Source organism: Dermochelys coriacea, chromosome 13 (assembly GCF_009764565.3).
Source record: "Dermochelys coriacea isolate rDerCor1 chromosome 13, rDerCor1.pri.v4, whole genome shotgun sequence".
Classification (NCBI taxonomy): domain Eukaryota; kingdom Metazoa; phylum Chordata; order Testudines; family Dermochelyidae; genus Dermochelys; species Dermochelys coriacea.
Genome location: NC_050080.1, coordinates 25,352,611 through 25,377,317, shown reverse-complemented (window position 1 = coordinate 25,377,317; position 24,707 = coordinate 25,352,611). Strand labels below are relative to the sequence as shown.

The window sequence follows — 24,707 nt, the reverse complement described above, 5'->3', positions numbered from 1 at the left end:
CAGACACTGGATTTGAATTCACGCTCCAGATCTCGTATTTGGAAACTGGGCCTGTGCCTTGCGAGGTTTGCCTGGTGGGCTGAGCCACAGAAACCATTGCCACATATTGTCCCTAGCCTGGGAAGTGCCGCCTCCTGGGTGGGGGAAGGAAACAGCAGCTGTGTAGAATCCCTCTCTCCTGGGCTTTGGGGCGTGATACCAGGAAACCAGATTGTCAGCCTGGTTTGTTAGGACCAGGGGTGATGGGAGATAATCGCAATGCACTGAAAGCTGCCTTCAGACAGAAAATAGCAGCATCCAACCAGCCCAAAAGGCCCCTCGCCCCGAGCAAAGTGTTTTTCATCATGCATCAGCACAGCATTGATCTGGGCCTCTCATTGGCTTAATCCAACCTTGCTCCCACCATGCCCATTGTCCTCCCTGTTCAACCCATTAAACTCCAGAGACCGATTCTGGGCTCCCAGCCCCTCAGTTATCACCTCTCTTGGGGAGAGACCTGTGTCTCTCTCCCTTCTGACGGGTTTTTTTCCAGGCTGCATGGTTCCCCACCTGCAGTGTGATATCTCCAGCAAGCCAGACTGCCTAACTGTTTTGTTTGGGCTTTGTTTTCTCTCCAAAGGCTATAAACAATGTAACTGCCAGCAGTCGCAAGTTACCACCCAGCTTTTTCTAAGCAAGCCCATTTATTCTTAACGTGGGAGCATTATAGATAAAACATATTAAAAACAATAGAAGTTCCTATATGCATGCTAAAAGCTTACCAGCTAAAAGCTCACCCATCAATCTTATGGAGTTTCAGGAGACCGAAGTCGATCCAACCCTTGCTGGGAAGGATTGGGACCTGCTTGGACAGAGGGTCCTGTTCATTCGCTGGATCAGAAAGAAGGCCCTGAGTCTTGGATAAACAGCCTGCATTTATCCAAGTCCTTTCTCTGTTGGTCTCTGGATATTCTATTTTGACCCAGTATTTGTGAGCCTCTCCAGGTGATGGCAGCTCTCTGGAGGTGTAACAACCTGAGTGAATTGTCCCAATCACCCCCCTCTTGTTAGTTCCTGGAGGACTGTGGCCCCCCTCCTCCGTGGAATTACAGACTATCGCCGTCCCACAGTGATATTGTGACACCCTGCTGGGGTTCTCAAAACTGTGAGCTACTGTGTCACCCTTTCAGCCTCAGTAACTGAGAGCTTTGCTGCTGCTAAGCTATGTGTCAGCTCCCTGACAAACCAGGTTGTCTGCCCTGACAGCAAACAATTCAGGACTCTGCAAGTCCAAACTTTTCCTAGCAGGTAATAATCAGTGAACTCCAATTCCCGAGTTCTTCAGAGCCGTCTTTCTGCAGTGCACAGCCCCTGCTCACTGTAACACTCGCAAAACCTTGTCAAGTTCACTGCTTCTTTCAAGAGATAGTACAAAGCAGCTTATTAATGTAACTGGGGTTGACAGACCCTTTACTCCAATCGCAGCACTGCATTGGCTTACAGTAAAATTAAAACAAGTTTATTAACACAAGGACAAAGGTTTCCGTGTTACCAAGTAGAAGGCATTGAGACAGAAAGGGTTACAAACAAAAATAAAAACACACCCCTAAGATTGAATCTTGGCTTAACCAACTACAGTCTTTTGTTCAAAGAAGTTTTTATCATCACAGTGATTCTTCCAGCATGGCTGGCCTGTTCTTTAGCCACACATGGCACTCAAAGCGCTCGGTGTCTTTGACTCCTCTGGTGAAGGATAACTATGAGGTTTTCTCCGCTCCTTTTTATAGTCCAGTAAACCATTGTAATGTATTCTTTGAAAAGTAAACCCAGATACCTTTCTCTCTCTTGCAGGGGTGTAGACACCATGGTGTCTTCTCCCACACTCATTAGCTTGATAGCTTTGTTTAAATGTACCTTTATTGTCTGTGCCTAACAACCAGGCTGATCAGACAGGCAAATACACATTCCTTTCTCTAGGGCAGACTGGGCGAATGAAGTGCTTATCAAACACATTTTAAGAACCTAGTTTTAGCACATATTTATAACTCTTTGTACATACCCCATATGTACACCACACAACAGTGTTACCAGTTTGTATGTGGTACCTCATGTGATATCTTTTAGATACAGGTTTTAACAACAGCATTTTAGGAGTAGTAAGCATGTCAGGCCTGAGGAGAGTTGCTGATGCAGAGTAGTGAACCACCAATGGCCCTCTGTCACAGATACATAATGCAGTACGATTTCCCAAAGATATTGCAGGAAATTGCCATTATCCTCTCTGTTCACCTCGTTAAGCTCCGAGGCCTCTAAAGCCAGAAGGTCTGTGGCTCTGGGCTGGCTTACACTGAAAAGCTACATCTCTCTGGGATGTGAAAAATCCACACTCCTGAGTGACATAGTTAAGCCAACCTAACCTCCATTGACCTAGCTATTGCCTCTCAGGGAGGTGGAATACCTACAGCAACGGTGACACCTTTCTGTCTACAGTGTGTGGTAAATGTAGTTGTAGCTGTGGCCCTTTAGTTTTTTTTTAAGTGTAGACATAGCCTGTGATGGCAAGTGTGTTGGAGAGAAGCAGGGGGTGATCAGAGCTCCATGATGGATGTGGCAGACCCCGCCCACAAGGAGGGAGGGTTTGCGGGAGGTATACAGAGAGTGAGAGTGAAGGAAATAGGAGCTCATGGGCTGCCCTTTGACCCTCTGCATTCTCTGCCCCAGCGGCCACCCCACAGCTTTCTGGTCAACATGAAGCTGGAGGTGGTGGACAGGCGGACTCCCTCCCTCATCCGCGTGGCCAGCGTGGAAGATGTGGAGGATTACCGGATAAAGGTGGGTTTCATGCTTTCTGCTTGGTGCCTGTGCTTAACTGCCCCTGTAGCTTGCACCTCCTGCCCACCCCCATCTTATAGTGACTAATAGAAAGATTTCAGTGCAAAATACGTGTGTGTGTGTGCGCACGGGCCAGCCAGCTCACTTGCTCCCCCTCCCCCCCCGTAGGGAATCTGGCGCTTTTCTCTTCCCAGGAGCAGACCCAGATTAAGGCATCACCACATGAGGACATCTATGACCCTCCTTGGTGTGGCAGCAAGTTTAGGATGAATGGGGGCAGTTCACACCTCTTGGAATGATTGATTCAGGCTCTCTGCAGACTCTGGTACACATCTGTTACACTGGGTACATTTTCATCATCCAAGAGGCTAGAAATTCTGATATTCTCACATGACTCCAGGAGCTGGGGCCTGGAGCACAGCCCTCCAGTGCCTCTGTTTTAATCCCACCCTGCCAAGAAGTCCACGTGGGTTTAATACTCATTAGAGAGGGACTGTGCTGGTTAAACAGTGACCTGTCATTTTGTCTCCTCAGGTCCATTTTGATGGCTGGAGTCATGTCTACGATTTCTGGATCGATGCAGATCATCCGGATATCCATCCCGTGGGATGGTGCTCAAAAACTGGACATCCACTGCAGCCTCCTCTCAGTAAGTACCGGTGCCGATGCCAGTGCTGTCCCCGTGGCCCCATCCTGCTGGCGCTGTGCCTGAGGCCTCACCCTGAGAGCGTTTGCTCTGACATCGCCTGCCCGGTAAGTGCTAGAACGTGTAGCAACCCTGTGCTTTCCCTGCCCCCTGGGCCAGTGAGCACACTGACGCCGTGAGCAGTGCAGGAATACCCACTCCACAGTGCAAAGCCAACAGAGCGGGGCTGGTATCCGAACAGACACCAGCTGCACCCACTGTGCACCCCTCTCAATGGCAGCTGGCACCAGCATGCCCACGGCAAATCTCATAGCCCCGCACCGCCTTGTGACGGCAGTAGGTGTTTTGTCAATGGACCAAATCTGCAGTTGGGCCATTGAAGTCAATGGACTTACTCCAGCTTTACACCAGTGTCAGTGAGAGCAGAAACTGGACCGTTGGCTCCAACGGAAGCAAGATCAAGCCCTCGGTGTGTATTGGTCCCTGCGCTGATAACAGCAGGTTTTTATTCTTACCGCCAGTAGCAGTAACAACCTTTGGCACCTTCACACTCGGCAGATCTGCTCCCTGCGTGCCTGCAACCTGTCAGTTGGCTCTGGGGCAGACCCTGGGCACAGCTCCCTGAGCTCAATGTGAGTTCCAGCAGAGGAGGGAGCGAAGGATTGGGCCCATATGGGGGTTCAGTACTCTCAACACTGCACAGCTAGCACCACTAGGGGCTGTGAGGCCTGGGATCTTCTGCAGCGCTAAGAGCTGTCTCACCTGCAGGCTGGCTGCCAGAAGCAGGGAAAGCCCTGGCTGGAGTTCCAGAGGAGCGCTCCAACTTGCAGAGCCACCAGTCTTTTAAAATCAGCGTGTTCACCAAGCACCTATGGTGGGAAGTGCTGGCACCTGGCAGCTTCGTTGCTAGTCTGAGGTAGCAGGTGGGTCTCTGAACTCATGACCTCATCTCTCCTGTCTCTCATTTGCTCTAGGGCCAAAGGAACCAGCCGCTTCTGCCCACGGGGGCTGCCCTACCTTGGGTTGCAAGAGCATCCCTCATACCAAAGGCTCCAAGTACAGCTTTCACCACAGGTGAGCTCCCCACAGGCAGCCCAGGGGTCAGTCCAGGCCTCCTGCTTGCTGCTGCAGGAGGCTGTAGCCCAGCTGGGCCAGCAGCGGGCAGTGGGAGCAGCAACTGGGGGCTCTTCTGTGCAGCTGCAGACCTGTGCCCCGTGGAGCCTCCCAGAGCTCAGAAGCCCCCACCTGGCTATGGGTCCCCTGGGCTCCAGATCCACGAGCCCACATATCCACCTGACCCCTCAGACTCCTCCCACCCAGCTGGCAGCCCTCCCTTCCGCCCCACTTGATGCTACCCTAGCTTAAGGCAACCCCTTCTCTCCTCCCTCTGGGCCCAGAGAAACAAGAGCAGACAGACCCCGTAGCTGCAGGGAGCAGGGGTAGCATGTGCTAAATTAACCCCCACTGGGCTTGTATTCTCTGTGCTGGACCTGCCCCCGTCTGCTACTGGAAGCCCACATACAGTGGAGAAGCCTAGTGGGGCTGGAAAAGCCCCATGTGCACCAGGAATCTCACCAGTGGCAGCCTCATGGTCCTGCACCCTGCCAGGCAGCTTTAGGTGCAACATCATATCTGTAGCCTGGCTGATGAGGCAGGGCATTACTGCGGGAGCTTAGCCCTCTGTTGTAGAAGCTGAGATAAGTGAGCACTATAAAGCACTGTAGGTTTATTGAGATGTAGCAATAAACTTCCTTATGCCCTTTCAAATGCTTTTCTGGCCCATTCTCCTGGGACTTCTAGGAGGCTCCCATTGAATCGGGAATGGTGGGAGCCCGGCCCCTGCACTGCAGCATAGAACCAGAGCAGTGGGAGAGGTATGCTGCAAAGCCACAAGTCGTGAGGAACTCGGATCTTCTGGCCCCTGAGGATTTCCCTAGCCCCAGCCCATTAGCTTATCCCCTGAGACCTCGCCCCTCCTCACTCCGCTGGCTTTGGAGCCTAAGGAGTCGTCTGGGTAGTGGGGAGGAGTTGAAATGGTATGACCCCTGGTGCCTGTGATCTGCTCAGCGAGTGCGCGCAGTGCCAGGGTATTCCCATGGGAAGTGTGACGCTGTTAATGAGGCATGGGGGTTATTTCAGCTTGTGCAGGCTACAGGGGACCTGTCAGGTAGGCAGCATGCCCATGTGACTGGAGTCCTGAGGGATTTGTGCAGGGAACTTTGTCCTTATCCGTCAAACACGCTCTGAGTGCCCAAGGCTGAGGCTGTTTGGTGGGGCAGAGATGGGGTAACGAGCAGCATGGGAAGCAGCAGGGCTCCCTGTCTTCTGCTCTGCCCATCTCTCTCCAGGGCTGGTACTCATTTAAAGTGCCTCTTCTGAGTGTAACTCCCCACTTACCCTCTGTTCTCCAGGAAGTGTCCAACACCAGGCTGTGACGGCTCTGGACACGTGACGGGGAGATTCACGGCGCACTACTGCCTCTCAGGGTGCCCCTTGGCAGAGAAGAACCAGGGGAGGCTCAAGGCCGATCTCTCAGACACTGAGGCCTCGGCCCGCAAGAGGAACCTGATCGGCTTCCCTCAGCGAAAGAAATCCCGACACCACGGAAGGTAGGGGGAGCGCGGAAAAGAAGCCTGGCCCAGCGGAACGGACAGCCTCGCACAGAGGAGCATCTGTGTGACGCCCTGGTTTAGTGAGACTTTGTCCTGCTCTGTGGCTGGCCAACAGACAATGGCCACCTGCCTGAACCAAACTGTACCATAGAATCTCTGTGGATAATAATTCCATGCTCGAATAATAAGAATATAGCAGTAAGGATATATTACCAAACACTTGACCAGGATGGTGATAGTGACTGTGAAATGCTCAGGGAGTTTAGAGAGGCTATTGCAATAAAAAACTCAGTAATAATGGGGGATTTCAGCTATCCCCATATTGACTGGGTACATGTCACTTCAGGATGGGATGCAGAGATAAAGTTTCTTGACACTTTAAATGACTGCTTCTTGGAGCAGCTAGTCCTGGAACCCACAAGAGGACCGGCAACTCTTGATTTAATCCTAATTGGAGCACAGGATCAGGTCCAAGTGGTGAATATAGCTGGACCGCTTGGTAATAGTGACCATAATATAGTTAAATTTAACATCCCTGTGGTGGGGAAAAAAATCCACAGCGACCCAATATGTAGCATTTAATTTCAGAAAGGGGAACTACACAAAAATGAGGAGGTTAGTGAAACGCAAATTAAAAGGTACAGCACCAAAAGTAAAATCCCTACAAGCTGCATGGAAACCTTTTAAAAACACCATAATAGAGGCTCAACTTAAATGTATACCCCAAATTAAAAAAACTTAGTAAGAGAACCAAAAAAGAGCCACTGTGGCTAAACAACAAAGTAAAAGAAGTGGTGAGAGGCAAAAAGGCAACCTTTAAAAAGTCGAAGTTAAATCTTAGTGAGGAAAATAGAAAGGAGCATAAACTCTGGCAAACGAAGTGTAAAAATATAATTGGGAAGGCCAAAAAAGAATTTGAAGAACAGCCGAAGACTCAAAAAGTAATAGCAAAAATGTTTTTAAGTACATCAGAAGCAGGAAGTCTGCTAAACAACCAGTGGAGTCACTGGACGATCGAGATGCTAAAGGAGCGAGCACTCAAGGACGATAAGACCATTGCGGAGAGACTAAATTAATTCTTTGCATCCGTCTTCACAGTTGAGGATGTGAGGGAGATTCCCAGACCTGAGCCATTCTTTTTAGGTGACAGATCTGAGGAACTGTCCCAAATTGAGGTGTCATTAGAGGAGGTTTTGGAACAAATTGATAAACTAAACAGTAATAAGTCACCAGGACCAGATGGTATTCACCCAAGAGTTCTCAAGGAACTCAAATGTGAAATTGCAGAACTATTAACTGTTGTTTGTAACCTATCATTTAAATCAGCGTCTGTACCAAATGACTGGAGGATAGCTAATGTGATACCGATTTTTAAAAAGGGCTCCAGAGGCGATCCCAACAATAACAGGCTAGTAAGCTAGACTTCAGTATTGGGCAAACTAGTTGAAACTATAATAAAGAACAAAATTTTCAGACACATAGATGAACATAACTTGTTGGAGAAGAGTCAACATGGTTTTTGTAAAGGGAAATCATACCTCCCCAATCTACTGGAATTCATTGAAGGGGTCAACAAGCATGTGGACAAGGGGGATACAGTGGATATAGTATACTTAGATTTTCAGAAAGCCTTTGACAAGGTCCCTCACCAAAGGCTCTTAAGCAAAGTAAACTGTCATGGGATAAGAGGGAAGGTCCTCTCGTGGATTGGTAACTGGTTAAAAGATAGGAAACAAAGGGTGGGAATAAATGGTCAGTTTTCAGAATGGAGGGATAAATAGTGGTGTACCCCAGGGGTCTGTTCTGGGACGAGTCCTATTCAACATATTCATAAACGATCTGGAAAAAGGGGTAAACAGTGAGGTGGCAAAAGTTGCAGATGTTACAAAATTACTCAAGATAGTTAAATCCCAGGCAGACTGCGAAGAGCTACAAAAGGATCTCTCAAAACTGGGTGACTGGGCAACAAAATGGCAGATGAAATTCCATGCTGATAAATGCAAAGTAATGCACATTGGAAAGCATAATCCCAACTATACACATAAAATGATGGGGTCTAAATTAGCTCTTACCACTCAAGAAAGAGATCTTGGAGTCATTGCGGATAGTTCTCTGAAAACATTCACTCAATGTGCAGCGGCAGTCAAAAAAGTGAACAGAATGTTGGGAATCATTAAGAAAGGGATAGATAATAAGACATAAAATATCGTTTTACCCCTATGTAAATCCATGGTACACCCACATCTTGAATACTGCGTGCAGATGTGGTTGCCCCATCTCAAAAAAGATATATTGGAATTGGAAAAGGTTCAGAAAAGGGCAACAAAAATGATAAGGGGTATGGAACAGCTGCCATATGAGGAGAGATTAACAAGACTGTGACTTTTCAGCTTGGAAAAGAGACGACCAAAGGGGGATATGATAGAGGTCTATAAAATCATGACTGATGTGGAGAAAGTGAATGAGGAAGTGTTATTTACTCCTTCTCATAACACACGAACCAGGGGTCACCAAATGAAATGAATAGGCAGCAGGTTTAAAACAAATAAAAGGAAGTATTTCTTCACACAATACACAGTCAAACTGTGGAACTCTTTGCCAGAGGATGTTGTGAAGGCCAAGACTATAACAGGGTTCAAAAAAGAAATAGATACATTCATGGAGGATAGGTCCATCAATGGCTATTAGCCAGGATGAACAGGGATGGTATCCCTAGCCTCTGTTTGCCAGAAGCTAGGAATGGGCAACAGGGAATAGATCACTTGATTACCTGTTTTGTTCATTCCCTCTGGGGCACCTGGCGTTGGCCATTGTTGAAAGATAGAATACTGGGCTAGATGGTCCATTCTGATGTTCTTATGTTGCTCTTATGAGAGGCAGCACAGCCCACTGGACAAGGCGCTGGGTTGAGAGATGGGTTCCATCCCTGGCTTTGCTGGTGACTTTGGGCATCTCTATGTGCTTCAGTTTCTCCTCCTGCTCTTTGTCAGTTTCATCTGCTTTGACTGGCAACTCTTTTGGGCAGGGACTCCCTCCCACAGTGCGTTTGTACAGACTGTGGGGTCCTGACCTCAGGTGGGGCTTGAGGGAGCTATTGTAATGCTGTTCCTGACTAATGGAAGTTAGTACTTTAGCTCAGGGGGGAGAAAACTATGCTTTGGAGTTAGGCTATGTCTACATTTGCATGCTGCCCTGGATAATAGTCCAGGTACCGTTAGCACATGTATCCGTGCCGAGTGACCATATATGCTGTGCCGAGCGTGAGTGTATTCTGTGCACAGGCATATACTGGCATCCACATGGCCCTTTTTCAGTATGCGATGATAGCACTACTATTGTAGGGGTGAAGCACAGGAGACATTCTGGGAAACCGCCTTGTTGGTACTGTATGCTGTCTTCACACGATTGGCATCAGCAGCTCCCGGTTATCTCTCCCTTCTGCCTAACTGCATTGAAGAAATGAAGCAAGTCTATGAAGATAGTGTTCTGCTCCTGCTGACAAAAGTTCATGTAGTCCGGTATTGGCTATTGGACAGAATGGGTCCAGAAAAATTGAAGACGATAGAGAGATACATAGGTGACCGAGAGGGTGAAGGAAAATCCACTTAGTCCCATAGAATAGTTGTGTTGAATGGCAGGATAGCAATGGAATTCCCATGAGTGGGCTACTGCTTCTGGTCCCGAAGAACCAGCACAGTGTGGTGGGACCACATTGTTTTGGAAACCTGGGATGATGACCAGGGGCTGCAGAACTTCCAAATGAAGAAGCAGAGCTTCATGGAGTTGTACAAGCTGCTCACACCCACCTTTCACTGCCAGATCTCTCATTTTCAGAAAACCATACCAGTACAGTACAGGTGGCTATTGCCCTTTTGTAAGCTGACAACACCTGCCAGCTATTGTTCAGTTGCAAAAGAGTCTTGAGTTGGGAAGTCAGCTGTCAGGATAGTGATTTTACAGGTTTGCCAAGATAGTAATACTGTAATCTACACACAGGCAGTTGCCATAATCAAAGTCCCTGAAATTATTTCAGAGGAGGAGGTTTCTGAAATGTGCAGGGGCCATTAATGGAACACATCCCAATCCTTTGACCACCAAAAAGGGTCAGAGAATACGTGAACCATAAAGATTACTATTCACAATTCTCCAAGGCTTAGTGGAAGACCTAACGTTGGACTCACGGGAAAGATTCATGACACAAGGATGCTCTGGAGATCGGAATTGTACCACGGGGAGAAGAAGGGATTCTATTCCCCTGAAACAACGTGCTTCTTTCCCCCCATTCGTCATGTACCTGCTTCTAATGTGGCTCAGGAAGCTGTACCCCAACGTTTCCAATCCAAGAAAAGGGAATTCAACTATAGACTGAGTAGCTGCAGAATGATGGTGGAGTGCACCCTTGGGCAGCTGAAAGCTCATTGGCGATGCCTGAAAACCTGTCTGGATGCCAATGAAGTCAACACAGCTTGCATTATCGTGGAGTGCCTGGCATAACATGTGAGGCCAAAGGGGAATACTTTCAGAACAAGTGGGCACAGGACAGATCTGGCTCACAGAGCCTGTACAGGCAGCTGGTGCCCACCTATGTGCACACTGCTCCTAGTTCCTGGTGGGCAAAGGAAATTCATGATGCTGTTTGCTAGTACATTGTGGATCAGCATAGAGCCAGAAGATGACTTGGGACTGGGCTGAGGGACACTATTGTGATGATATGGCACTGCTGGAAAAGCTCAGTAGAGCATTGTCACATACTGGTATTTTGACATACCTTGGTGGATTGGGATCCCCTGCAGCTGATAGTGACTAACTGAAAGCAGAAAATTGGGTGAAGGCCCTCAAGGTTAACACTTCTGGCTGTGGTTTTGTGCTGCAGAGAGTGTAATCATTGAGCAATGTTTTGTTCTATGTCCCGGTGCTTAATGGGGAGTAATTAAGCATTGTTAAAGTCGCTTGAAAACAGTTCTGTATGGATTTTGGGAGGGGCTTCATACATTCCTTCTTCACAGTGTTTTCTGACACCATTGCTCACAGTACTTATACAGTGCTATGCACGAGTACACACATGGCTGCCAGTGGTGATGATTTGTTGGAGGGTGGGGTTGGTGGGTGGTAAAAGCTCTGTTCAGTGTCATGTATCTTCACTGTTCATTTCCTTTTGTATTATCTGTTAAATCATTAACTAAAACACCTTTTATGGCTGTTAATTTCTCTTCTGATTTTCATTCCGGTGCTTTGGACAGCAACAGTTATTTCACAGCTTAGCTCATTGCCCTTGAACTGTGTTGTGGTTGTTTTTTGTTTTAACATTAGGAAATACATAGCTGGGGGGGAGTGGGGAGTGGCTGGGACAGTATTCATTGTATTTCTTTGGCACCACACATTTAAAGAAGACAACCAGTCACGTGCTGTGAATCCTGCTGACCCATCCCTAATGTGTGGGAAATATCATGTTTGATCATACTTGGAAAGCAAGGTGTACACATGAGTGATGTGAACAGTAACTTTTGCTTGCAAACATACATTGAACGTAGGGTTAAAACAGTTTGTAACAGTAACAAATTAACCAGAAATAGGTAAAATCTCCTGCAAGTGGGCAAACATCAGGGTCTGTGGGTGTCTCCTTCCCCTCCCCCAACAAGGAGGGAACGGCTGTGGAATATTGTGGGGGGGACAAACGGGGACGTCTCCTGCATGGGTTGCGGGACTGAATGCAGGCTGGGCTACAGGGACTGGATCAGGCTCATGGTTCCCCTCCTGCTTGCTCTCGGGGTTCCCCTGTGAGAGGGTTTGGGTGCCAGTGGAGGATGTTGTGCCACATGTCCAGCACACTCCTCCCGTCAGGGGCAGCTGGGATTCACCACCTCAGCAGCAGCCTGGATGGCAGATGGAGGAGGAGTGCTGCCTGTTCCTGAGAGGAGCAGCAGCCATGGTGGCAGGCAGGCCCCAAAAGCTTTCCCCCACCAGTTGTACCAGTGGCTGTATGAGTGCGTGGTCCCATTCTCCCTGGGCATTGCTCCCCCTCCATGAACTGATTTGTCAGTGCCTCCTCCCGCCTAAGAGCCTGCTCCTCCCTTGCACTAAGAACTCGAAGTGCTGCTGACACCTTCTGTCAGTGCCAATGAGCAGGTCCTCCAGAGTCGTCCTCTCCCTGCCTCTGCTGCTCCTGCTGGAACGGGTTCCCTATAGAATGTCCTGGCACATCGAAGACAAGGACAGCGTCCCATTTCATTTCTCCTTTTGAAGGAGCCTCTAGAATCCCCCCACATCATGTAGCTCTGCTGCCGAAGGCCACACTATTGATACTTGTCAGGATCCCAGGAAGGCTACTGTCACAGCCTCCTTCTGTCAGACAGCGTTTGCAGCCTACGAGGAAGGATCTGAGGGCAGAAATGTTAAGATACCTGCAGTACTGTTGTTCAAATTGACAGTGCAACAATGGGCTGGTTGGGGTGGTGTTCGGTTCCTTTCAGGGGTTACGTTCCTAGTTACCTCTTTCTTCTTTAATGGCTGGCCATCATCTGGAGAATTTAGCAGCATTCAAGACACTGGAATGGAAAAGAGAGAAGAGGTTTTTCACTCTCATGGAGGAAACCTGGCCATCTGTGACAGAGATGCTTCTGTTAATGGTCACCCCTCTACATAATGCTGAGTGGAGGAGTCTGGTGAGCTACGAAGGTGGACCAAGCACATTTGTCCTGCCACTAAATCTGGAGAATCACCTTGAATTTCTGCTACACCAGAATTTTTCTGAATTATGCTTAAAGGCCTGGGAGGCAATTGACTGACTGTATTCTCAGCTAGCAGATTGAGCTCCCATGGAAGAGGAACAGAGAACCACAGAAAAGATCCATCCAACCGCTAACCTCACCTTGCCAGCAAGTCCGGCCCCTGTGTCCAGCAAACACCATTGAAAGGCGCAGGGAAACAGTCCCAAGTGTATATTCTTCCCTAAACTTTTGGATTAACACTGCACGCCAGTTGCCTCTCCACTGCTAAGGGACAAGGCGCTGTGTTTGTAGAACCACAAAAGCAGATGCTTCACCCACTCATGCTTCTCCTGGCTACTTCAGAGAGACTTTGCATGAGGAGAGACCAGCAGCAGGGACTGGGAACAGTAATAAATATTTGCAGTGGACACAGGGAGAATGGACCGCTTTGGCTTTCCTCGGTCAGACGAATGGTTCCTTTTCCCTTCCCGGACCTAGGCGGGCCACCACCCAAGCCACCAACCACTCCACCCCCTTCTGCACGACACCCGTTTGCAAGAGGGAAAGAGAGAGGGAGAGGGTGTTTTGGAAGTCTTTGAGCAATCATAAATGTCATAAAACTGTTCTATTCCCTTCCCCCTCAGTCCACATGGCCCAGGGACTATCGCTGTTCAGAGTGCTGGCTGAGAAATACACAGACATGGGGCACAGTGACTGCTTGTTAATAATCTGTTATAGCTCCCACTACATGCTTTACACTGGTTCATAGCATTTCAGTAAAATCATTGATTTGCAGCTGTGCCTCGTTCGGGAGCCATATTGGGGTGCAGCAGGACAGATGATGGGCCGCCTTCAGGCATGTGTTTCTGGAGCAAGAGGGGATATTTCCAGGGAGCATGGGGATTTATTGTAATTTACCAGCCTCAGATTCTGGTTCCTTTCATGGCTCGGGGTCCCCCTCAGGCTGCTCAGGGGTCAAGGTGCACAATCCCACACTCCTGTTCCTCCAGGTCTCCGGGACTTCCCCCGTGGTCCCCGCTGCTTCATTGTCTTGCCTTTCATCAGCTTCCCATTGTCTGAGGCCAGCAAAGCTGAGGAGGGGTCATGATTCACTTCAGGCTCACTTCTCACAGACCCGGAGAGCACCCGGGCCAGCTCATCATAGCAGAGTCATGTGTTAGGGCCTCTCCTGGAGCAATCGTTGGAGTCCTTCACTCTTCAGTACAGCAGCCTGAGGGGCTTCATGTGCTCCTGGCACTGGGATGGAGTCTGGTGAATGCCGCCTCTGTGAAACCTCCCGGTAGAGGGGTGTGTTCCTGCTGATCCAGGTGAAGTCGTGGAGGGCGGTGTACTCTGACCACACATTGATCAGCACCCGCGTGTGCTCTGCAGACCATACTTCAGCTCTTGGAGCATAAGCCATGGTTGCCGGTGCTAATTAATACAGTTTGAGGGAGAACTCCTCTTAAGAGCTCAGCGCAGGTTGCTACTACCGTTGGCAACAGCGTTAGGGATCTTTAGATTTGGGAAAGGGTGAAGCAGCAAAGGTATCAATGCATGGTGGGAATGGGGCTGGTGGACCTGGTACATACCCCTTGTCCATGTCCACACTGGGCGGTAGAACAGATCTGGGGCCATGCCACAGCACTGTCATGTACATACCCAGACTCCCCATTCGTGTTAGCTTTCCTGCACTACACTGTCCTTCAGGAACCTGCTTCAGATGTGGACAATAGGGGGTTATGGCACAACAATGCACATATAACCGTTAAAATCACAAGTGTAGACATAGCCTTAGAGGTCCTTGGTTCAATACCTGCTAAGGGATTGTTACCGCGGTTGGTCATTTGACGGCGCTGTCCTCGCTATGCCGATAGGCGGTTCAGTTAATGAACACGCTGGTTCCTACAGCACCTCTGAAATGGTAAAGCAGACAGCTTGCAAATAAATCCTCTCTCATCTTTCTAGAGGGCGACCTCCAAAGTATCGGAAGATCCAGCAGGAAGATTTCCAAAGTAAGCACATTTTTCCCATGCTGCTGTCTTTTCATGGAGGGGGGGAGGGTCAGGGTGGCCCAAGGTCTTGGGAAGGGGTTAGAAAGATTTTGACCCCAATATCACCAGATTGGACCTGGCCCAGGTCAGCAGTAAGCCTCAACACTGAAGGCTCTTTGATGGCCTCTGTGCAATGAGTTGGTGAGCATTGGTCCATTTCCTGGTGGGCATGTTGCATCACCAATAACAAAAAATCCAGCACTGATGGCAGTCTCAGCTGAGAGGCCAAAGAATGAGCCACCCTCATGGCTAGAGCCCAAGTGGCAGGGCTGAGCAAGGCACATTGGCAAAGCAGTCTGGAAATGCTGCCACTGGTGCTGCTCCTGCTATCCCTGTTCTGTGGATGCAGAAAGCTTTGCTCTGCAGGGCTGTCAACCAGGCGCTTGCCCAGGCAGTATGTTCACTCCAAATCAGCAGGAGAGAGACTGGGAAGGATCCTGTGCTGAACCCGTGGGGGTGGCCTTGGAATGGCTGGTGTGCCTTGGCTGGACTGCCCTGGGATTGGAAATGGAGACCAAAGTGAAGATCAAGATGTGGGGCCAGGTCCTCAGGTGATGTAAATGGACATAGCTGCCCATGACTTCAGTGGAGCTACCCTGATTTCCACCAATGGAGGATCTGGCCCCTTCTGCATGTATACTGATTGTAAACTGCAACCCCCCCCCCCTTGTAGCAGTGCCCCTTCACTGTAGCTGGCTGGCATGAATGCTTACTGGCGTCTTTGAATATAATCCCAGTCCAGCTCTCTTCTTTCCCTCTTTCTGCCCTGCAGTCCCCTCTCTTACCACCAGAGGGTTTGCCGATACTTCAGCATCTGACCAATATAGCCAAATGTATTGGAATGTTTTTTTTAATCTTTCGTGCCACAACCTGAAAGCTAATTCCATGCCATCCCTTTGTGCATTATCACTGTGAGCGGAATGAGCTGCTGAGTGGCCACTAGGGGACAATGGCTTTTACAGCAAGAGCTGATCTGACAATGGCCATGCCTAGAGCCCTCCTCCAGAATTCTGAATGAGTGAAATCAATGAGATCACTGATAATGAACTCAGGAAAGTCCTTACTAAACTCCTTTAGTGAGGGAAGAGACCAACCTTGGTAAAAAATTAAAGGGACAGAGTTTGGCCTGAAATTCAGCTTCGGTTTGAAATGAAAGTTGGTGGGTGGGTGTTTGCAAAACGGACTGTTGAACAGAAGGGTTTTCATAATTAACTAAAAAAAATTCACAGAACCAACTTTTTGAATGTAAACATACCCCCGCCTTATAGCACTGGGAACCTACAACACAACAGCCAGGGGCTTGGGCAGGAGAAGCAGAAAGTGACACCAGCTATAAACAGAAAGTGAAACTGACCAGTCTAGTGTCACAGCCCAAATCTACTGTAAGTAAAATGCAAAAGGTAAACAAACAGCAGAAATGGTGAGACATAAATCATATCTTTAAATTCTTCTCAGTTTAACTAATAGTAATCCAAGTAAGGAGATGGATAGAAAGATAGATATATAAATTGTCCTTACATATGTACTTATAAAATATATGTACCTCTTGTAATAGAGGGACACAATCAAGTTAAATAAGCGCAGTTTGTTCTGCATTAACTATTGCTAAATAGACAGTTTTTTCTCTCTGATACAGCGTAACCTCAATAATGTCATGATAAAGAGATTTCCAGTGTTACTGTAGCCATACTCGTCTCAGGATATTAGAAAGACAAAGTGGGTCTGGTAATATCTTTTATTGGACCAACTTCTGTTGGTGAAACAAGCTTTTGAGCTTACACAGAGCTCTTCTTCAGGCCTGGGGTACCTTTCCCAGACCTGAAGAAGAGTTCTGTGTAAGCTCAAAAATTTGTTTTTTTCACCAACAGAAGTTGGCCCAATAAAAGATATTACCTGACCCACTTTGTCTCTCTAATAAAAAAGACACCATCACAATAGAAATCTTGATAATATCTCTTTATTCTGACACGGTTGAGGTTCTGCTGTATCGGAGAAGAATGCTGTCTGTTTAGCAATAGTTAGCACAGCACAAACTGTTCTTATCTGATACCTGAAACCCCTCCAGCTTCTGCCTTCAGCCCTGATGCCTCCTCAGCACTTCTTTCAGGCATTGTAGGACCTTCAGGATGATACTGGATTTCCTTGGCCCTCCGCCTTGTATAACATTTTGAATTTCTTTGCCAGCTATTTCCTCGGACAATATGCACCAGGCCCTCTTCATGTCGGCCTTATCTGCTCACCCTGACCGCTCCCTGTCCCTCTGCTGGGAGCAACACTGCAAACTCCTGCCAGGGGTGGCTGGCATCACAGCAGCTACTGTGGCCAAGTGGACCATTGATGAGGTGAGGGGGTTTCAGGGAGGGCTGGTAAAGTAGAGAAAAATGTAGAACAGCATGAAAGAAATATAGGGTCAGATTTCCAAAGGCAGATGTGCAGATCCCCCAGTGCACATGACTCATTGTGTGCACATGCCCTCCCTGGCATGCTCACATGCTGTGGTTCGTGTCAGGGTTAGGAGACTGTGAGGGTGTCCTTTTCCCCCAGGGGGGAAACAGGGAGGGTTGCCAGTGGGAGTTGTACAGGTTCCACAGCCTTGGATTCCTCCCAGCTCTCTGCTCCCTGTGAACCACTCATCTCACAGACTCGGCCTCGCTGCCCTCACTCATCCCAGCCACCAGTCTGATTGAGAGGTACCGCTCTTCTCATGTGATGAGCAGTTTTCAGCTTGGCTAGAACCCGTCGCTTGAGGCTGTGCAAGGACATGGCCAGCAGCCAGCTATTTACTTACTTATTTTATTACACATTTTCCAATAAATCAGGTTTTTTTTCTTTTTGGTAAGTGACAACTTAAAGTCAAAACATAAACCTCAAATCAGCAGAGAAAGAGCCAAGAGTCAATCCCAACCCCTTCCTACCCACAGTTCTATCTGAGCTCCTTATTAACACCTGTTGCTGTTGATAAACATTGCTGTACTCCTCCACCCAGCCACTCTCGGACACTCTCGCCATGCTGCCTCGCACTGCGCTCTGTTGTCAGAGATCTAAGGCCTCGGCCCCAAATGCTCCAGGGCCCATTGTTTGGTGAGTGTATTTATGAGATACCTGCTGTCATGTGTTGCCTTTCTGTGGACAGCAGGCATTTCCACTCAAGTATGTTAGAATAAAAGGTTCTTTGCATCCCATTCGACTGATATAGAAAGCAGCAGATCTTGGCTGGAGCAGGGCATGCAGAATTCTGGAGACTCCTAGCTCTGTGGCATGTCCTCTTAGACCCTGAAAAGGGAGCTCTGCTGGTGGAATTTCAGGCAGGCTAATTCCATGGTTCTGTGTTTCTCTCCTTGTCTCTTTCGAAGGTCTTTAGCTTTGTTCAGACGCTAACAGGTTGCGAGGACCAAGCCAAACTCTTCAAGGATGAGGTAAGGGGAATGGGGCTCAGTGTGTCGGTGAGGGGAACAAAGGAAGCCCATTTGCAGTTGGAGGGGGGTGGGAGAACAGACTGCCTACATGGTTTCCTGCCACCAGCCTCTGGGACTCTGCCCTGTTGCTGCTAAAGCAACAGTCCTTGAGAGCATTTGTTTGGGATAACACCGGCAGCCGATTACAGCAGAACCCACTGATAGTGACCTCAGACGTCTTTCTGTCTATCGTGCACATAAGGCATCTCATGGATCTATCCAGATACAGTCAATAGATAGATCTGGTGACACTCCATGTATGGGGCAAGTCTAGTCCCCTGTGAATGGGAGCTTGGGGTAGGAGAGCTCCAAGGGGTCTGTGGGGAAGCAGAAGCAGAGTTGCTCTGTAGGCAGTGCTGCAGCCTTCTCCCAAAAGGCTGATGGGTCTGCTTAGTCCCAGGTGCACCGCACCCTCCCTCAGTTTCTATTGCTGGATCTCTGTTACTGGGGATTATGTGCCCAGCTGGAGTCCCACGTCCCAGGCTGTGTTTGCAGCTCCAGTGGTTGCAAAGATTTTGACCCACACACAGAGCACGTCTGACCCAGACTTGTTGGCAGAGAGAGAATCACTCAGACATTTTTGCAGAGCTGCTGGGGCCGGCTGACTGTGGGTGCTTCGGTTGCTAGAAGCACCCCACCCTGTCTAGTAGATGGCTGCATTTTTACCTTCTGTTCCACCATTTTCCATTGCCACTTACCAGCCTCTTAGTGTGATAGGGCTGGGGAGGAGGCTGGGCTTTTCACTGAGAAGAGTCAGGATCATATGTCCCGTGCTTGTAGCATCCCTAGCTAGTCCATCCCAAGAGCCACCTTGCTAGCCACAACTATGTGTCTCCACCCCGGCTTTGAAGGGCGTGCTTCTTGTTTGAGCACACAGCCCTGAGGGGTGGGAGTGGGGATGGGCAGCTCTAGAGCCCAGATTTCCCGCAAGCCTGGTACGCATGCTGGACCCACCCACATCTCTTCTGCAGATGATTGACGGGGAAGCGTTCCTTCTGCTGACGCAGGCCGACATCGTCAAGATCATGAGCGTCAAACTGGGCCCAGCACTCAAGATCTACAACGCCATCCTCATGTTCAAAAATGTCGACGACACCTTAAAGTGACCATGCCCCACAGCCTGGGACTGCCCTCAGCACTGCAGCTGCCAAGTTGTCTGTCTGGCTCACTGGAGCAGAGACCTTCCCCACTGCAGCAGTTGTAAAATCCTGCACGCTCCTTCTCTCTCTGAGTCACCTTCTCTGTCCTTGCACCAAACCCATCTCTCTCTGTCTTTCTCTTCCCCTGCCCTGTTACACTTCTCCTCCGGCCTGGCGGGGGAGCTCCAGTTGGGGTACTGCTGACCAGTGCTCTCTCCCACTGATGCTTTTAAAAAGACAGAATGTGGACTTGAGACGGGATGACCCCCCTACCTTTCAAGCGCTTCTGACTGACCCTGTTCCATAGGATGGCGTGTGTGTGTGTGTGTGTGTGTGTGTGTGTGTTTCAGGACCAATGAGGTACTGGGGAGAAGGTGTGGGGGCTGAGGGATGGTGGTGCTGCTCAAGAAACCAAGATCAGAAATTTTGGTGATCTCATAAGAAATAAGTTGCCTCCAAACGCCCCTTCTCTCACATACGTGAGTGTGCACACATGCTTGTTTAGAGGAATGACTCATTTTCCCTTTTCTTAGCAATTGAAGAGGATTTTCCCAGCATATTTCACTGCGTTGGGGGTGGGTATTTAACGCTTTTTCAATGGGACATTCTCAAGTAACTTTTGATAACATTCCATTTGTTTTCTCTCCAGTTTTTGTGACTCTCCCTTTGAAGTTGGGCAGTAACTTTACTTTGCCCCCGCCCTGGTTCACCTTTGCCATGAGGCCAACTTGAATTTTCTTCCATTTCCTTCTGTTTCTCATGGGGAACGAGTCCATAGTGCTATTTATGCTGCAGATCTCTTTGCTGCTGGGGGAGTCAGTCTTTTATTACTATTTATTATTTGTGTTGCAGTAGCAGCTAGGAGCCCAAGTCATGGACCAGGACCCCACTGCGCTAGGGGCTGTACAAACACAGAACACAACAGTGGACCCTGCCCCAAAGAGCTTACAGCCTAAGTATAAATATACTAGCCACATCAGCACAGCTCTGGAATAAGGCTAGTCAGTTAAGTTGTGCCCACTCTGCTGGGTAGGTGGCTGCTCTGTAGCACAGACATCCTTTGCAGAGTTAGAATGGCTTTTTCCTTTCTGTCTCAATAGTGGGGTTTTTATTTTCAGATCTCAGCAGCCCTTTGCCATCAAACTGTAAGAAATTTAAGGTGGGCCAAATTTTTGTTCTTAGCTACTTGACACACATCCCCTTAGGATAAGACTTGCAAACTGCTTTTTCAAAAGACAATCACCTGCTGGTTATTAATGAGACAGTATCTTGGGATTGGCTAAGAAAAGGTCAGTGTAGGTTATGTGATGGCATGTGACCAATTGCCTTTACTCCAGCCACGTAAAAACTTCCTGAAGGACCAATCAGAAGAGGTGTAGGCTGGACAGAGGGACCACAGTCCCCAATCCGCGCTCTGTCAGGTTAGAAACATTTGCATTTCCAAGGTCTGCAATTCCTTAAAGGAATGGACCTTTTCCTTTGCTTCCCTCCCCTCTCCCCAGTCATTGAAGGCGGGGATGAAAGCTCCTACCATATGCACCAGCAACATGTCTCATAGCAACATGGCATATGAAGTCCACTTTCATGTACATATGGGTCAAATTCATGCTAGGCTTCCCATGGAAATGCAGCATTTTGACTCTTTTTATTATTGACTCTTTGGGGTCACATTTGACCTGTCATTCCAATGTTTGCTGCTTGCCATTCATGAGAGATTTTTACACAATTTATGGGGGTTTTTTGTAAGTGTTTGGGTGTGTTTTGCAAGTTCTCTTTCCTTCCCATTCATTTTCTTCCATTCATTCATATGCTGCCATATGTTCATCTGCGGGGAGAAGCGAAATGGGAGGAGAGGAGTTGTGGGCTCTGGACCCAATCCTTCCATTGATGCAGTCTGATCCTCAGCAAATGGTGCCAAACCGGCCTCCACATCCAAAGAGGACCTCTTCTCCTGGGCTGTTGTTGGTTGGGAGGAGAGAAAGATGAGGAGTGACTTTGGGATACAAACATGGCTTCAGCTTTGGGACTCTCCATATCAACTTCCCCTGAAATATTTCCAAACTTCATCCTGAACGCAAGCAAGTATCCTGGTTAGCTCGTTATATCCCCGTACAAGGCTCAGTCAGTGTCTTTATAGGAGGCATATACTGCAGAGAAAGAAAGGAAGAAGTCTCCTGTTCTCATCAGCTCCATCTCAACCTGCTAAGTGACTACATTTGTCTTTTAGCTAAAGGTGAGCTAAGCAGTGCTGGCTGGATGCCGGAGGGGCACTCTGGGTTTGGCACTCGAATGGAGTGTCAGATGCCTGAGTTGTGCTCTGCATTTGAAGCTACAATAAAAGATCGAGTGGTTGGTTACTATGGAAGCTGTTCCAATAAGTGGGCCCATTTTGAAGGGAACAGGAGCTGTAAATGTCCGCCCAGGATTGTCTCCCTAGAATCTCAATGGCCAATGGGATTAAATCTCCTGTTCTATTACTGAGACACTGGGTGAGCTGTTCTCTGGCTACCTGACACCTTACAGACTTTCAGCTGGATTTCTGGGCTCCTGTGAAACTAACTTCCTGATTCCTGCTGAGACTGTAGGCTGTAGCCACCTGAGAGCTCCACGGCTAAACTGTGCCCATCCAACCCTTTCATACAGCTTCTAGGAGATTTACCTGAACTGCTTTCTCATGTCCTTGCAGTGTAACCTCGGACACAGATCAGACTGGACTGGTATGCCCACCTGTAGGAATGGTCTCTCGGGGGAGTCTCTCGGGTCAGAGCTCTCCAAGAAGATGATCCTCACTGGAAATGTGAAGTGAGATAGAGTGTGTGTGTGTCTGTGTGTGTGTGTGTGTCTGTGTTAATGACAGCATTCTTATGTCATGCTCGCTTAGCTGCTGCCTCAACCATAAGTCCATTTCCCTCTTGGGTTGACTATTTCCTGACCTTTGAGGTATGAAGCTTCTGAATTGGTCTGGGTGAGAGAAATGCAGATTTTGTAGACGGCCAAGGGCTATATACTGTTAAAGCTTGTAACGTTTTTTTCTTAAAAAGACAAAAACCCAAAGCAGTGTGTGTATGTGAGACAGAGCGAGAAAATCTATTGATGCTATTTCGTCTACTGTTTGTCCAACTCTGTTTTTTGTGGCATGCTCTCTTCACTGAAGGGATGTGGTTCTTGAGATGTGAACAGCTGGCCATGTGGCAGCAGCTGGATGTGGGGGCAGAAGGACAGCCCTTCCCTGATTGGAACTGGTTGGGAATTATCATCTAGATGTTTTTTTGTCAGAAAAAGTTGACTCATCAAAATTGAAACTTTTGGCGGGAACATACCAGGTCTGATTAAACTTTTGGTGGGAAGGTTCCTCAGGTCCAGGATGGAATTTCTGGTCAAAACCAGAGAGAGATCCCAGAATTCCTTATAACCTCCATTGCTAGGATACACATGGACTTGACCCTGGATCTCCCATAGCCCAGCTGAGTGCCCTTGCCATGGGGCTATGGCGTATTCTGGGAGCGGGGGCTCTCTCTTTTTTGAGAAGCTCTGAAAGCTCTCAGTTTTTTGTCCCAGTGCCGAATGGAATTTTTTTTTTTTTTTTAAATCTTAAAAACTGGATGGGCAAAACATTCCCTTCCCAGCTTTCTCCCTGACCCCGATGGGAGGGCTGAGAAGGAGGAGCTTTATCCCCTATTCTGAACGCCTCCTAAAAATCACCGTCCGCCTCTGCGGCGCGTTCGTGCCAAGATCTCCTCCCTGTTTTAAACTTGTTAGAAGCCTCACCAGCTGAGGGAGCCTTGAGGCCCATGCATAGGAAAAGCTAAAGCCCCCGCTGAGGGTCTCAGTCCTTAACCTCCCAACAGACCAAATTTCTCACTGGTGGCACTCTCTGAATCAGTAGAGTTTCACTAGGGATGAGCTTGGCCCAGGAGTCTTCTCAGCGCTCCCTTTGTGGGAGGCTAGAGCAGCTAAAAATGTCTCAAATGGACTTCTGAGTTGTGGCCTCTGGCTACGCCTGCCCATCCTGAGGGAAGCAGAGGGAAGTTGGTGGGACTGGGACCTGGAGTGGCAGAGGTGGCACAGAATTATCTGCTGGGGCCAGGTAGGACAATCAGCCAGTCCTTCGCCCCGTGAGGGCAGCAAATTCCCTCTCACGTTATAGCCCCCAGTGACCGTTGCCATTGGGTGCTGACAACAGCTACGTTGACTGTGATTGTGACACTCTGCTGCCCTGGGAAGGCTGCCAGGATTATGTGTGAGCTCAGCCAGGCGGTGGGGCTGGCCCCTGCCCTGGTTCTCATTCCCATAATCCCCAGCCCAGCCCATGGGTCAGGAGAAGAGCACAGTCCGCACGCTTCTAGGATTTGTACGACTTTTACCAGATACAAAGTGTCCCTGGGAGCAACTCTTGCTTCTGGAGCGGCCTGGTAGAACATGGGCCAGGAAAGGGGGGGGTGGGCTGTTCTGGTCCTGTCCAGAAAGCGTATGCCCAGTGTCCTGAGGAACTCTCCAAGTCAGCAGGGCTGACTGTAGCATTTTGGGGACACTCAGTCTCTTTCCCCCATTTCCTCTCCATCCCTTTTCCTCCTTTATTCTCGCCCCCCCCCCACCTCCATGTAAGGGGATGGAGAAGGGAGCATCAGACCCCTTTCCCAGATTCCCATGGCAGACAGAAGGTCTGAAGCCCGGTTCTTTAATGACAGCCTGTCAGCTAGACAGCCCATTGCTCTTCCCTTGGCTAGCCTGGAGATAGCAGAGGGCCTATCACCACATGGACAGTCTGAGGCAGGGCTGGTTGGAGCAAACGGGACCATGGACCTCAGTGAGGTTTGGATCAGGCCCCTGTAAGGCAACACGATCCCATGTCCAATTCAGATCTGTTCCCAAAAGTGGCGGTGTCTCTTGATGGTGGGTTGGGTGGTAGTTCTGCAGATCAGGAGGTTGGGAGGAGCAGCTGTCAGGCTGGGATTTATTCCTTCCCAATCACACACTGGTAATGGGGCAGCATCTTGCTAAAGTCAGAAACTTTGGGGGTGGGGGAACAGACTAGCTTAGAACTCGTGGGGGGAAAGAATGGGGTGTCCCATCTTTTGCTTCTTTCCAGAACTATGAGATCCAAGCTATTTCTGCACCAACTTCAAGCACTTTTTAAAAGGAAAATAAATCCAAATTGTCCAGGAGGTTAGGTAGCTAGGAGAACTCAGAGAACCTTTGGACTTGAGTGCAATGACGGAAATCAAAAAGAGGAGGAGAGAGCCTTTGGAAGCCATTACTTGGCTGGCTTTTCTTCTTCTTGTT

At 48.8% G+C, this 24,707-nt stretch overlaps 1 protein-coding gene across 2 annotated transcripts in view; it reads left to right on the top strand.

Moving 5' to 3' along the window:
* L3MBTL1 (L3MBTL histone methyl-lysine binding protein 1) overlaps nt 1-22,532 on the top strand; it is a 57,703-nt gene extending 35,171 nt beyond the window's left edge. For both annotated transcript variants that reach the window (XM_038370272.2, XM_038370271.2), the window contains exons 15-22: nt 2,701-2,811; nt 3,346-3,460; nt 4,432-4,531; nt 5,869-6,066; nt 14,745-14,791; nt 17,015-17,172; nt 18,184-18,246; nt 19,257-22,532. In XM_038370272.2, coding sequence (XP_038226200.1) covers nt 2,701-2,811; nt 3,346-3,460; nt 4,432-4,531; nt 5,869-6,066; nt 14,745-14,791; nt 17,015-17,172; nt 18,184-18,246; nt 19,257-19,391 — 927 coding nt within the window. In that variant the 3' untranslated portion in view covers nt 19,392-22,532. The remainder of the gene's footprint in view (nt 1-2,700; nt 2,812-3,345; nt 3,461-4,431; nt 4,532-5,868; nt 6,067-14,744; nt 14,792-17,014; nt 17,173-18,183; nt 18,247-19,256) is intronic.
* Nucleotides 22,533-24,707: the final 2,175 nt, after the last annotated feature.